This window comes from Curcuma longa, chromosome 11 (genome assembly GCF_044706935.1).
Source record: "Curcuma longa cultivar G26 ecotype Majalengka, Jawa Barat chromosome 11, ITB_CL_G26_1.1, whole genome shotgun sequence".
NCBI lineage: Eukaryota > Viridiplantae > Streptophyta > Magnoliopsida > Zingiberales > Zingiberaceae > Curcuma > Curcuma longa.
The window spans coordinates 17,483,591-17,498,523 of record NC_133871.1 but is presented as its reverse complement, the minus strand read 5'-3'; the positions used below and the strand labels follow the sequence as shown (position 1 = coordinate 17,498,523).

The following is a 14,933-nucleotide window of genomic DNA, read 5'->3' as shown; positions in this document are numbered from 1 at the left end:
GCTCGCACTCAACCGCCGCACGCGAAGTGGGCGAGAGAGAGAGACAGCGAGGACGGGTGAGGGAAATGATCTGTCTTTATTATCCGCTGGACGCGGATTGAGACGGGTGAGGGAAGCTACGCACCTGCATCATCTGGCGATAAGATAAGTCATCAGGAATCGTTCGTTAATTTTGGAGCCATTGAGCTTGCCATCCACAGCACCACCGAAAAATGGCTCTTCTCTCCTCACTCCACTCCAACGTTCTCGACAGGAAAGAAAGGAGTTTGTATGAAATTGTGGTTGATCACCGACTCTTTGTCGTCGTCTTGGACCGTAGAGACAAGGTGGAAGCCAATTTTTATCACCTTTATTGTGATGGTCCAACTGCTGGTGTCTAATATCACGGGAGGCGAGCAGAGCCAGAGAGTGGTGTGTGATCCGCAGCCCGTGGTTTTATCCGATGGCTACTGCACACCTGCAACTGCACCATGCCCGCGGCAAAGAATCTCAATCTCATGTCTTTATGACACGCATCAATTATCGACATCGAGAACTGACATGCAAGGAAAAATATAGCAGTATATCTATGTGCTGTGCGTGTTTAATGTACTGAGATGATTCGCCAATACGAATGAATCTTCTCTTTTGTGCATTGGAAGATTGGCATGGTTCAGTTTCTCAGCTTGCCAAACAGGAGGAGGACACACATTTATTCCGGCGTATTCTCTCTCACCTTCTTGGCTGAAATGAGTGGTTTTGCACATTGTTTTTGAACATTGTGGACCAAAATGACGACCACCTATGACCTATCCTCTGAATCATACATTACCGGCGACTGCTTCCGGACTCTTCTTTCGATCAATCTAAATGTGTGGAGGATAAATAGGGAGCTAGTGGCTTTAAGAAAGCAGCCGCATCAGCATAGGAACGGGTTTATAGAACTCTTAACCACGTGAGAAAAAACAATGGGTGAAACAACGACAATGAATCTTATGTCACTAAATGGGAACGAGTTTATGGAACTCTTAATAATAGGAATAATAAGAGGAAAGAGGTGAAATAATAATAATTAAATTTTATCTCATTAAATGAGATTATAAAAATAAAATAATAATAACAAAATTTATTTTATTAAGCAAGATTATATAAATCCTTTTGCATAATTATTTACATCTAAATAAATTTTATTATATTATTATTAATTATTTTTATTTGATGGGTATATTTATTATAATTTTATATCAGAGAATTAGAATATTTATTGATCATTTAAGTATATATCTATATCATCTTAAATATATCTTTTAAAATTTTCCTTTAAAAATGCAATCTTAACTTTCTTTATCTAATTATTCTCTTTTTTTTTATCCATCCATCCTCACAAGAATGTCAATCCGGGTAGATTGGATAGATTTGAATCGGATTGAAGCAAAAATATTATAAAAAATTCTCAACTCAAATTCAAAATCAATCCGAAAACTATAAACTCGAACCTGAATTAACCCAACCTACTCGAATAACCCAAGCAACCCGATCTAATTTAACAAAATAATTAAATAAAAATTCAAAACACAAAATACAAACCTCATCTAAATTATATAATAATTAGATTTCATAGATTCAAATATTTAAACTTAAGTGTTTATTTGTCTAAACTATACTCTAAAATCCTAATTCGAGTGAACTCAAATCTAACCTAAACTCAAAATTTTTCCAAATCAATTTTGCATTGAACCCAATTTGATTTGAACTCTAAAACTTCCAACCCTAATTCAAAATTTTTCTAATCGACTCAAATCGAGTTGACAAATCAGATTCATTTTTAACACCCCTGTGTCCTCGTATGTCCTCGTATGTCTACACATTCACCTTAAATACCATATATTGTATATGCAGTTTAGAGAACACCTGATAATCCTTTCCATAGGTTTGTCTTCCCCTGCAACCTCCCTTCGCTTCTTTATCACACCGAGGTACAGTATATGGAAATCAGCAACAAAGTTTTCCTTTATCATTATCAAATGTTTCAGCTGCGCAACAAGATGGTGCAAGTATTAATTTGTGCGACAACATATCCCCAGTGAAGAAACATTTGTTATTCTAATCAACTCGTAACCAATTTGCATAAAAAATAACCTTCGTCTGTTGAAAGTAAGCTTTCAAAGCACAGCTGATGCTCCTCTGCATACTGCTCCGAAAGTATGTCCAAGAGTTCCTCACAATTGATGGTGATCTTTGAGCAGCCAGAGAATCAGTGTCAATCTGAACAACTTTGGATGCAGTTAGCCTTACATGCCACAGGAAACAATCACAGTTGATGTCCAGTCAAAATCAGAAAAAAAAAAACTTATCGAGCATTTTGGTGAACGGAACTACCACCAGTTAGCCACCAGTCAATGAAACACTGAGATTATCCAGCAAATCTTCTATTTGCGTGGCAAATTCCCTAGACAATATAGAAAAGTGAAACGCAAAAGCAATACAAATAAGTTTCTCTGGCACGGGTTTGGACCAACAATAGTCCAGTGTTAAATTATGGACGAAAATAAAAAAACAATTGACGATTGCTTGTAGGTATCCAAATACCTCAAAAGTTGTGGAGGAACAAGTGTCAATCCACTTCTTGTACGGATGACCATTCCGTCAGACAGATATGGTTGGAGCTCTTTACCCAAGAACGCATAAAGCCCTCCCCCCTCCAATTTTTCCAACAGCGGTTGCAAGCAAGAATTCAGTTACTATAGTGTTGCAAGGTTGGTAATTATCTCTTTGGAGGGATCAATTCCCAAATCCTGCATACCTGGTTCCCTCGGATGGCTTCATATACACAGATACCCAGATGATTATGTGGTGTACCATAAATAATGTAAACTTGTACTGAGACAAACATTCAGAAGAGGAGCGAGTCTAAACCTAACCCATATATTATTCACAGTAACTGTCCGACCATACCATAATTTATGATCTATATATCGTCAATCTTTTTTCCCCACATTTTGATGAACAATGGGAATTTTAGTTTACTTCAAAAAAAGAAAAAAAAGAAAACAAGGGTATCGATAGCAAGATCTAAACATTCAACTGATAGACAAACTCATAGCAAGTTCCAAAGGAAGAAAAGGGTAATTTGAACTGTCATCACATGTTCAGCTATTAAGATCTGGAAATGTAATTGCCATTGTGAACTGTATGTGAAACAGATAAAAATTGTTGCAATACCTCAAATGAAAATTTGAAAGGAGCATAATTTAATCATTATCTGCTAAAGATAGTTTAGCATACCATCACTAGTAATGTATGTTGCAGTGTTAGAGCCTGTGAAAAGCTAGCGTAGCACCACAATTCATCGTATTTCTTCCAATATGATGTGCTCTACCAGCTTATCAATCAAATTTTGACTTAATCCTTGATCATGAAGTTGATAACAAGGAATCAGTATAGTTTGATCAGTTGGTACAACCGTAAGAGACCATTTTTGCTCTCTACAAATATAACAAAGCACAGTGAATAAGGTGGAAAGACAACTAAAAGGCAGTCCGAAATTCCCACCAATGCTAAGTCCAGGAAAGAATCCATTATATGCAGTCTTATCCTACTTAATAAGATGGAAAGACAATTCACAGATGTGACTGTATACCCATCAAAAAGTATGTGTACTTTTCGAAGTGATAGGAATGAGTACAATAGTGATCACCTATCTAGTTTTAGATCTTAAATAGTTGTTTTAATCCAACGGTCACATTTCCTAAAATTATTGGATTTAGATGCCACCTAAACTTTATGGCATATTTAACATTCTCGTCTATACTCTGATTCCAATATTATGGTTACGACGCAGCAGACTTGCAGAAGAGGGCAAGGATTCGAATCCTGGCGAAGCCAGGCAATACCCTCCTGCGTCGTAACCAACTGCACTTTCTCGATTTACCTCCTCACAGATGGTCGTGGGGCCGACCGTGTGGGGCCGCTAAGGTGGCGGATCCACCTTTTTTGCAGAAGATTCCAATATTATGTGTTAGCAGCCTTAGTTAGAGTTTGGATAAGATCCATGCAGTAGAACCCAAATAGTAGAAAGAAAGATGGCTTGATGATAATAATAATGAGAATATATAGATTAGTTTCACATGGAGTACTTAGTCATTGGGAAAGGCTCTCATAGTCATATAAATTGGGTGTAAATGTTCTCCTTACTGAAACATTACCATTTTCATACTTTTTCGCGTGGTATCAAAGATGGATTTATCCTGAGGTTAGGTTTTCTTCTCAATCCTCCTAGGTAAAGCTGCATATTTTCTCTTCGATCCTCCTAATGAAAATATGGTTTTATACACTAGAGGTATTTGTTGCCTTCATTATCATATGTAAACATTTCTACACTTAATGACACTACTTAACATCTACACAATTTTCAACACTAGGATAATGTAGAATCATATTTTGCAAACAAGTCAAAATATATAATCCCTTGTAGCATGTATACTAAAAGAATCAAAAAAATATAGAAACTTATAAAATATATCTTAGCATGAATGAGGAGGTATTAAATATTGGTCAGAGATGACACCATGCCATTTTTAACACACAACAAAGGCATGGTTTGGTGCCTAAGACAGGTGGCTGCGCACCCTAAACCAACACTTAATTCATATCTCATTAATAATCATCATTCGACTATCTAATCAAGAATAACCCTAATTTGGCATAGAAATATGTTTTATGCAAAACATAGTTGGGGTACCAAAACAAAGAAAGTAGACCAGATAATCCAATTAGAGTAATTAGTGAGTATTATAATCCAAATATTGTTTCAAGTACACAGTTGAAAGTTTTAGGTAACCAACCATATCTTCGCCAAACATGGTCATGTAGTAAAATGAAACCGTCTGTTTTGAAGATCAGAATGAAACGATAAAAATTTCTTTTTGAAAATTGTTATCTACTTCAGCTGAAGGATTTGCATCATCAAAATTTCAAAACCTTTTAGTATGTTTCTTCACCATCTCCATTGAGAGTTTAGTCTAATCAGTTTTTTTTTCTCTATTTTTAGATGTAATCATTTAGGCATGGATAATATTTTATGCTCCAGCTTGAGGAGAGTGCTTGTAGTAATATAAGTTTAGTCACACATGGGATATTTAGTCCTTGTGCATTATGCCAAGATCCTATATATAGGGTTCTAATTGTTCTCCTTCAATGTAACAATACAATTTCATCTCTGTCAACTGACAGTGTATATCAGAAAGGGGGAAAAGTAGATAACTCAATCTGAGAGAAGGTAGAAAAAAATGTTTTAGATAGTACCTGCATTACTGAATCGTGCATTTTAAGCTCATCAAGAACATCTTCCGCAACTCATTTTGTGCATCCTTGGCGTCATCATCATCAGCACATTCTGCGTCCATCTCATAGCTAAAATTTACCAAACAGGAAACAAGAATTCTCAGGTAATACTGGGGAATTACAACGACAAATGATTTGACTATTTCGCTACACGACCCTCACAATTCGGGACGCGACATCAGGGAAAGATAGAGAGCAAGTCGCAAACCCTACTGAATAAAACATCTATGAAATTTCTGAAATCGAAGCTAAGGGATCGAGGATAAGCACTACTCACGCTCGCGCGAAGGCCCTCAAGAACTATGCGTTCCGTGCAACACCTCCTTGCTGGAGAAGAGCCAGGAGCGCGCGGCTGCGGAGCCTTCTCCGACGACCAGCGCGAGGGGTGAAAACTGAAAACAGATCCGATCTCGTAGAAATCGGTGGGCGGCGCTTCAGATCTTCAGGCGGTCAGCGATCGAAACCGCTTCGAGAAGCTGAGATCCGACCGATCTCGCTCCAGAGGAAGCAATCGGGTGGTCGGATCGAGTGGGAAGAGGCGGCGGTGAATTTGGGGCTTCGGAGGAGAAGGTAGGAGGAGGATCGCATCAAGGTAGGGTTTGAGAGGAAGAGGTGGGTCCGGTATTTATAGGGGGAGGGGGTCAGAGGTTTGGGTTGAATGGTGACCGGCCGCCGACCACCGACCACCTTCGCGAGTCCTCCACGTCCAAGAACAACTTTTCTTTCTTTAAAACCACTTGCATTACTACAACAATTCACACCTTAAACATATTTCGATACCGATTTCTACGATCAATGAGGAACCAAAGAGCTATCACAGTTAGCCAATTAAAGCTAGTGCCAGTGCCTGTGGGAAGGCTCATCACTTCCATGCTGATACTGATGCAAGCTCCCCGCGCTGCCAACAGAGGGAAAGGGAAGTCTGGCTCCGGCCGATCGAGAATCCCTGAACCAGCACCCTCTTCAGAAGGCATTCTGCTTGCGTCTCTGTGATGTTGCTGAACTGCACCGGCACGAATCCAGCCGAGGTAAAGAGGCTCCTCCATGAAACTGTCTTGTTCGATAAATGGTGGTGCCGGAAAACAGCACTTTGAATCCTTGGCTGGACTAAGTAACGTTCGATCTTGTTGGCGGCGTCTGGATTGGTACCCGCTGCATCTATTGAATCGAGGAGTAGTATGCATGACCGGATTGCGCTGAGGATATAGTGCCCATAAGGAAGGTCGATGCGATCGCATCCATGATCAACGGAGACCAAAATCTTTGGGGAAAGCTGCTTCACGAAGCGTAGGAGATCCAGAATAAGCAGGTCGATCGAAGAACCAACAGGGAGATTCACGGCGACTGCCTCATTGGGTGTGGAACGCATTCTTAAGAGCGCCGATGGGTCAGACGAGTCGAGGTCGAGAATGTTGAATTCGAAAACGAGGCCAAGACTTCTAGCAAAGTGGAGCAAATTCTGCTGAATGAGCTGCAGCTCTAGAGGGTGATGGGAGCAGGGAGTTGTAAAAGCAGTGATCTTTAGGCATAGCGGGGCCGCCGCCGCTGATGAACATCGCCGCTGAACTAGCTCCTGCATAAGGGCTGACCACTGCACGCCGATGCCAATGTCGAAATCAATGATGTGGATGCAGCTAGCACCGTCAAGTGCTTCCAAGATGGCCTGGACGCAGGTTAAGCTGGTGAATTGGGCAATGGGTGAGACGTCAGAGAAGGTTTTGTAGGCGGCGAACTTGAGCAGCGCATCCAATGGTGTCGACACCGGAGGCGGCAGTGCGTGGGGGGAATTGCCGGCGAGGAGGTGGAGAGCTTCCTTGAAGTAGAAAGCAGACCGCAAGAGAGGTTTCCCCAAGGGAGAAGGGAGCTGGTGATTGAGCCGCGCCAATATCCCACGGGAGCTGAAGGTGTTCCCGGCCTCGATCAACTCAGCTACCTCGAAGAGCTGGTCGAACAATGTCCGTTGCTGCTGCTGAACTGGGGTCGCATCTGCCACGGACGTCTCGTCTCCACTTGCTAATTTGGGCTTCATTGACGGTGGTTGAAGCTGGAAACCAGCGGCATCGAGCTGTCGTCTGAATCCCATTTGATGGGGGAGGTTTTGACAGAGGAGCTCAGGAACACGGGGGGTAGGGAAGGGGTTGACGGCAGGGCCTTTGCGTGTAGGAGGGGCGAGGTGCTTCCATGGCTGACCATGGTGGTAGGTAGTCGACTGCTGATGAAATGGGGGGAAGAAGGAAGGGAAGAGCTGTGGTGGTTGGGCCTGGTGCTGCTGCGGCAACGCTAGGTCCTGATTGGGAAGGAGATGCTTTTCGTCTTGCAAATGAAGCTCCGCCGGCAACGGAGGCAACAGAAGAGGAAGGATATCCGCTGAAGGAGCAAGGCAAAGATTAGGGTTCGGGATCCCGCAACCGAAACTGTCACCTTTGCGTTCAAATCCACTAGGAGAAGTAACAGGCGAAGCCAACGGCGGAAGACTGATGGTTTCCGGCGATACAGAAGCACCTTCGAACACGCAGAGCGAATCGAAGTTACCGCCGCCGGAGGTGTCATCAGCCTCGCTGACGATCCACCCAAGAAAGTTCTGGTCTTGTCCGGCCAGTTCGCAGAACAAGCCTTCCAAATCATCAGTGCAGCTCAGGGAGTGCCCCTCGCCGCCGGCGAGGGAAGCGGGTACTGGTGGAAGCTCTGTCGTACCCTCCGCCCTCTGGGCCCCTTCCGCCGCCGCCGAAGGAGCGGCGGCGGTGATCACGGATCCGTCAGAGGAGGCAGACCTTCCTCCACCAACGACGAGTGAGGACGACAACGTAGAGGCGGAGGAGCTCGGCGGGCTAGGGCTCCGCCGGCTTTCCAGTACCGAACGCGGTTCAAGCAGCAGCCTTTCCTTCTCCCTTCCTTTCTCCTTCCTCTTAGCAACCATAGCAGAAGAAGCGCACCAGAGGAGACCTTCTTCTACCTCCAAGACCTGCAAAGAAGTCCCATTCTGTGGGACCGAAAGGGGCGTCCCTCCCCTCATCTGATGATCCTTAACAGCACCACAACCCGCCGATTCCGCACCTCCCCGCAAATAGCCCACTGCAGTCTCCGCCAGCTTCACGCACCTCCTGGATCTCTCTCTCTCTCTCAGCACGCGACGCCGCCATGATTCCGCGAGCTGGTTGGAGCAGGAAGAAAAAAAGATTTCATCTTTCTAACTTTTGGCGAGATCACGGCGTCGCTTTTGAGTGCGCCGATGCAGCAGCCGCTTTGCCTTCTCTTCCGCTGAGATCAATCCAGCAATTTCCTATCTCAAAAGGAACAGGAAAGTTCCCTGTTCTTCTCCTCTCTCCTCTGCATCTACCTCTGCGCCATGAATTCAATTGACATGGGCATCGAATCAAGAACACTGACAAATAGATCGTAACGCTCTCTGAATATGTCGGCTCTATCTATCCGATATTTATTAATTGTTTGGTTATAATTTTTTAAAATAAAATATAATATAATTAAATAAATATATTATTCCTTCTTATGTTATTCTTCTAAAGAAATTATATTTTCATTTAACTGATTAAATTAGCCCTTCGAGGCTCATTCATAAACATAAATATAGTCCCGAGCAATGGTGCAACGGTAGGATATTCGAATTGTGACTTATACCCGTGATTCGATATCCAACTATGGTGTATTTGTAGGAATTTTTCTCCAAATGAAAAACACAATCAAAAGATGCATCTGAACATCTAGTAGTGGGATAATGAGACATCCAGGTTATGACTCAGAGATCCACGATTCGATCCTTGGTGGTATTTGAAAATTTTCTATGGGACTGAATCAATTAGGCCGTCTATTGACCGTCGTTTGATTTACTTGATTTACCGTGAAAAACTTCTGTTGAATTTAATTAAGTAAAATAATATTGAAAAAAAGAAGATAGATATTAAATTAAAAAAAGTCCACGGAATGCTTGCTTAAGCAGCAAACACCGATACAATTCGACAGTAACTAGATATGAAATAGTAGTTATCCTCCATTCGATCGATCACAGGTCGAGCTTCTGCTGGAGCTCCCAGAGGGTGGCGGCGGAGTGGCGGAGATGGGCGGCCTCCTCGTCGGTGAGATGGACGTTGGCGACGGTGAGGACGCCGGAGCGGCCGAGCTGGGCGGGGAGGCTGAGGAAGACCTGGCGGTCGGAGGGGATGCCGTAGAAGCCGGCGGCGAGGAGGGAGATGGGGTGGATGCGGTGCTGGTCGCGGAGGAGGGAGCGGGCGAGGCTGGCGACGGAGTAGCCGATGGCCCAGGAGGTGTAGCCCTTGAGACGGATCACCTCGTACGCGCTGTCCACCACCGCCTTCCGGATCCGCTCCAACACCTCCTGCTCCATCACCACCGCCGCCTTGTTGTCGTCGCTCGCCAGCTGGCCCAGAACCGGCACGCCGCCCACGCTGATGCTCGACCACAGCGCCACCGAGCTGTCGCCGTGCTCCCCCACCATGTACGCCTGCACAACAAATCTCCTCCATTCTTTTTCAATTTATCTGCTCGAGCCTCTGATGAACAATCCGTAATGTTTGAAGAACAAGTATTATTTGCCAAACCTCTTAATTCGACGGATCGAATCAAATCATTTTAAATGAACAAGAAATTGAAAACTGAAAGAAAGAGATCGGTCAAAGTTTGGTTCACCGACCTGCACGTCTTGGGCGTTGACCTCAAGGTGATCAGCGAGGAGGAAGCGGAAGCGCGAAGAGTCGAGGTTGGTCCCCGATCCGATGACCCGGTTGGGCGGGAACCCCGACAGCTTCCACGCGATGTACGTCAGCACGTCCACCGGATTGGACACGACCAAAAGCAAGGCCGCCGGCGAGTGCCTCGCCAGCGGCGGCACGATCTCCTTGAACAGCGTCAGGTTGCGATGCAGGAGGTCGATCCGCGTCTCGCCGGGGATCTGGCGGGCTCCTGCAGTGATGATGCAGAGATCGGAGTCGGCGGTGACGGCGTAGTCGGTGGAGGCGAGGATGCGCGTGCGGGGGAGGAAGGCGGCGGCGTGCTGCAGATCGAGCATCTCGCCGCGGAGCTTGTCGGGCTTGGCGTCGACGAGGGCGAGCTCATCGGTGAGGTCCTGGGTGAGGATGGTCTGGGCGATGGCCATGCCGACGTTGCCGGCGCCGATGACGGAGATCTTGGTGCGGCGACTAGTGGGCGAGGGCGGCGCCGCCTGGTGGATGGGGCGGAAGAGAGCGCGGTGGACGTCGTCGGCGAAGCCGAGCTCGGAGAGCGAAGAGACCTTCTCCATGGTCTGGGGCACGAGATCGGATCGGATGCTTTCGATTGGCGGAGGCCGACGAAAAGGAGGAAAAGGGAAAGTTGCATATAAAGACAGAGACACGATCCATAGTTAAATCAAAAACAACCTATGCACAGCACCTTAGACTAGCTAGGGTTTTTAGGGTTGACAAAATTAGTTAGGGTTTTTAGAATATAATAAAATTGTTGACTGTAAGAATTTAAACATATACATGTAGAACACATGAAAAAGATCATGAGTTTAAAAGGATGAAAGATATCTCCATTGATACGAGGCCTTTTAAATTGAGTTAAGAATAAAATTATAAGGACTTAAGTCCAAAGTGGACAATATTATGTTATTGTGGAGATATTTTGATTCCATCGATTCTAACAAGTGGTATCAGAATGAGACTGTTTTTCACCGGACTAACCGCCGGAAGAGCCATAATACAGATCTAACCATGTGGGTTGAACCCCTAATAGACATTTTGAGGAAAACTTAAAAACAAAGCCATGAAGATTTAGGCCTAAGGGTTTAGGTCCAAAGTGAACAATATCATATTATTATGGAGATATTTTGATTCTATCGATTCTAACAAAAATGGATCGATTGAGTCAGACACTCGACTTGGATCCGATCACGCAATCGTGCCCGGGCCTAACACACAAATTGAGTCAACTCCCGCTTTGCGATGGTTAGGGCCATGGTTTAGTTTCTAATCTCCCTGTTTGTTAATCCCTGTTTTGACTAATCCCTCGGTTTTGTTTCTAATCTTCAGGGTTAACTTTCTCTTTACATTAATCATGAGCTTAGACCAATGGAAGAACACCGAATCTATGGGATTCCTTGTGGCTCTGTTTTCTGGTTTAATCGATGGGCGGACTCCGGTTTTGTTGCTTTTGTGGATTAAATAAAATAAAATATATGTCCTTTATTTTTTTTTTGTGTCTAGAACATGCGCAACAACTTGAATATATATAAATATTACTCACGTACGATACTTTATATATAAATTTCAATTTTATTAGTTGGCATGTGTTAAAAATATTTTAAAAGAAATTTTTAGAATAATATTTTGAGTGAAACAGACTACACGCTGGCATCGATTACATTTATGACTCGTGCAATTACCGCGGTCAAAAACACATGGTTGACCGTTCTATGCTTCTAGAATTTGACTACCAAAATAAAATCTACTAAAACGACAATTTTAATGGAAGATATTTGCTACATGCAAAAGGAAAAAAGAACCCTTTTATGCCTCAAAACCATAAAATGGCTGCCAACAGTTTCCGTACAACCCATCAAATTAGTCACGTCAAAGTCAACCTCCCGTCCACATCTTCGTAAAAAATGGAGAGAAAAAAAATCACTTTTTTTTTATCTTAAAGATATTAAGAGATCATCTCACTAAATTTAGTGTCCAAGCCCACGAAACACAGAGCTCCACGTTGCCGCGCGCTGTTGGGTCAGCGTTGGGGTATGTATTGCATGTATGAGTTATCTTGGATATTTGGGATCCAAGACAGTAGCTAATGAGTTGGTAACGTAAATATAGTAAAGAAAAGTCAACACCAACAAAGTATCTACTATCAGACCAAAAGTTTGGGACGCTTTACGACCACTCGCGTCGACGCGTGTCTATGACGGCGTGCATGTTTCGTGGAAGACAAGTCAATCCAAAGAAACATCCGAGCAGCTGCAACATGGCGGCGACTAAAGAAGAAATTTATTCCTCCTTTTTCGTTCTTTAATTTTAGTTTTAATTAAATTGGTAGATTTCTGTCTATATAAGAACCGCCAGATCGATCAGAATGATCACAGAAATCAATTAACAAATTCTCCAAATCTTAGTTATTTACAGCCATGAAGGAGGTCTCATCGCTGTCGGAACTCGGCCTGGCGGCTGACATCCACCGTTCCCTGTTCCGCCCCATCCACCAGGCGGCGCCGCCGTCCCCCACCAAGAGGCGCACCAAGATCTCCGTCGTGGGAGCTGGTAATGTCGGCATGGCGATCGCGCAGACCATCCTCACGCAGGACCTCGCCGACGAGCTCGCGCTCGTCGACGCGAAGCCCGACCTTCTCCGCGGCGAGATGCTGGACCTGCAGCACGCCGCCGCCTTCCTCCCCGCACCCGCATCCTCGCCTCCACCGACTACGCCGTCACCGCCGACTCCGACCTCTGCATTATCACGGCCGGAGCCCGGCAGGTTCCGGGCGAGACGCGGCTCGACCTGCTGCACCGCAACGTGGCGCTCTTCCGGCTGATCGTGCCGCCGCTGGCGAGGCACTCGCCGGCGGCGCTGCTGCTGGTGGTGTCGAACCCGGTGGACGTGCTGACGTACATCGCGTGGAAGCTGTCGGGGTTCCCGCCCAACCGGGTCATCGGATCGGGCACCAACCTCGATTCCTCGCGCTTCCGCTTCCTCCTCGCCGACCACCTGGAGGTCAACGCTCAAGACGTACAGGTACACCCGCCAAACTTTGACTTGTTTCGATCGGATCCGACATGAGCCGTTGGATGGATGGTGAGTTGCAGGCGTACATGGTGGGGGAGCACGGCGACAGCTCGGTGGCGCTGTGGTCGAGCATCAGCGTTGGCGGCGTGCCGGTGCTGGGCCAACTGGCGAGCGACGACAACCAGGCGGCGGTGGTGATGGAGCAGGAGGTGCTGGAGCGTATCCGGAAGGCGGTGGTGGACAGCGCGTACGAGGTGATCCGGCTCAAGGGCTACACCTCCTGGGCCATCGGCTACTCCGTCGCCAGCCTCGCCCGCTCCCTCCTTCGCGACCAGCACCGCATCCACCCCGTCTCCCTCCACGCCGCCGGCTTCTACGGCATTCCCCGCGACCGCCAGGTCTTCCTCAGCCTTCCCGCCCAGCTCGGCCGCTCCGGTGTCCTCACCGTCGCCAACCTCCGCCTCACCGACGAGGAGGCCGCCTGCCTCCAGCGCTCCGCCGAGACGCTCTGGGAGCTCCAGCAGAAGCTCGAACTTTGAGGAACTAAAATACTCCCTGTAGAAGATTATATATACACAATTACGATAATATTATTCCGCGTAACAGGTTATTAAATACTGTTTAATACTCTTTTAAATCAATATTTTGATGGGTTTGATCGTAATTGAACATCATTGCATCATGGTAATCAAACTAGAGCAAAAGGATTTGATCGTAATTGAACATCAAAATGAAGTTTCTTTCTGATGGATTTCTTTTTGCACGTCGACGACCGCCTCCTCGCGCCCTCTTGCCCACCGCCGATTCCTCCCACGATCTCCTCTCCCTTACCTTCCTCCACAGGCTCCTCAACGCCTTCCTCTCCTGCGACGATGAGTTCCGCTGCCTCCTCCTCGCCCGCGGCCTCCTCTCAAGGCCGCCCGCCGATCGCGCTGTCGCCGACCTACTTGATCGAGCCGTCAAGTCGCTCGACGTCTGCAGCGCCGCCTCACTCGCCCTCGACTCGTTGCGACACTATCATCGGCTCGCTGACGCCGCCGCCTCGGCGGCCATCTCCGGCGAAGGCGGCCGCACCCGCCGGGCCATCGCTAAGCTCCTTGCCTCTTTCCTCGATTCCGCCGCTGCGAGATCCGAGGGGTCGTCCGGATCCTCAGGCCGATCGAGCGGCAGCGGACATTTTCGGACGCCGGGACGCAGAAGCTACTTCTCCGGCAGGAATATGCTGCCGGTGCCCGCCAATCTGGTTGTCTCTCGGGGCGGCCAGGCCGGCGGTGCGGAGATCGCCTTCGCAGTCTACGCGATGAACTCCGTGCTGGCCTTCACTATGTGGACCCTGGCGGCGGTCTTTGTGCGCCAGGATGGGGGCGGAATGTCGCCGTTGAGTCCGGTGTCGCCTCGGCAGCACCTGCCTTGGGCGGGGACGATGGTCCTGCTGCAGGACCGCGTGGCGGAGCAGTGGCGGAGCAGAAAGTGGGATATCGTACAGCTGGCGGAGATGCAGGCGCTGGAACGGTGCGGGAAGGGGCTAATGGAGGTGGTGAGGGAGGGCGGAAGGCCTCAGGCAGAGGACGTGGCGGCGAGGGCGACGGAACTGACGGAGGCGTGTCGGAGGTTGGAGGAGGCGCTGGGACCGCTGGAGAGGCAGGTGAGGGAGGTGTTCCACCGCGTGGTGGGCAGCCGGGCGGCGGTGCTCCGCTGCATGGAGCCGAACAAGCGCGCTGCGGCGCCGCCAATTCCCGCTCCAGCTGGCTGGATTTCCTTCCTCTTTTAGTGTGAAGATTTGGAATTCGCTCATGTTGTTAATTATTTTTAATATCATCTCCCTCATCGTTAAGGTGATCTAATCAAATCGTTAAGTTTGATTACCACAAACACTAACACTA

The 14,933-nt window shown here is 46.8% G+C and overlaps 3 protein-coding genes and 1 pseudogene across 4 annotated transcripts; 2 read left to right on the top strand and 2 right to left on the bottom strand.

The window, feature by feature from the left end:
* Positions 1-42: 42 nt before the first annotated feature.
* Positions 43-8,711, bottom strand: LOC141841398 (scarecrow-like protein 22). 2 transcript variants are annotated; one of them, XM_074729567.1, is made up of 6 exons: positions 5,600-8,711; positions 5,284-5,391; positions 2,569-2,799; positions 2,119-2,428; positions 1,891-2,012; positions 43-463 (listed from the first exon to the last, which is right to left on the bottom strand). In XM_074729567.1, the coding sequence occupies exon 1, from the start codon at positions 8,333-8,335 to the stop codon at positions 6,185-6,187; it is 2,151 nt and encodes a 716-aa protein (XP_074585668.1). In that variant the 5' UTR covers positions 8,336-8,711; the 3' UTR covers positions 43-463; positions 1,891-2,012; positions 2,119-2,428; positions 2,569-2,799; positions 5,284-5,391; positions 5,600-6,184. The 2 variants fall into 2 exon arrangements, with proteins under 2 accessions (XP_074585668.1, XP_074585667.1); XM_074729566.1 differs by lacking the exon at positions 43-463 and having other exon boundaries at positions 1,558-2,012.
* A 506-nt stretch (positions 8,712-9,217) lies between these two features.
* Positions 9,218-10,652, bottom strand: LOC141839476 (L-lactate dehydrogenase A-like). Its single transcript, XM_074727222.1, has 2 exons — positions 9,989-10,652; positions 9,218-9,799 (listed from the first exon to the last, which is right to left on the bottom strand). Exons 1-2 carry the CDS (start codon positions 10,592-10,594, stop codon positions 9,341-9,343), a joined length of 1,065 nt encoding a protein of 354 aa, XP_074583323.1. The 5' UTR covers positions 10,595-10,652; the 3' UTR covers positions 9,218-9,340.
* Positions 10,653-12,427: 1,775 nt separating this feature from the next.
* LOC141840269 (L-lactate dehydrogenase B-like) lies at positions 12,428-13,692 on the top strand. Its single transcript, XM_074728205.1, is given in 3 exon segments — positions 12,428-12,713; positions 12,716-13,059; positions 13,131-13,692. Coding segments are annotated over 3 exon segments (1,062 nt in total). The 5' UTR covers positions 12,428-12,454; the 3' UTR covers positions 13,590-13,692.
* Positions 13,693-13,796: 104 nt separating this feature from the next.
* On the top strand, positions 13,797-14,821 carry LOC141837247 (protein ROH1A-like; annotated as a pseudogene).
* Positions 14,822-14,933: the final 112 nt, after the last annotated feature.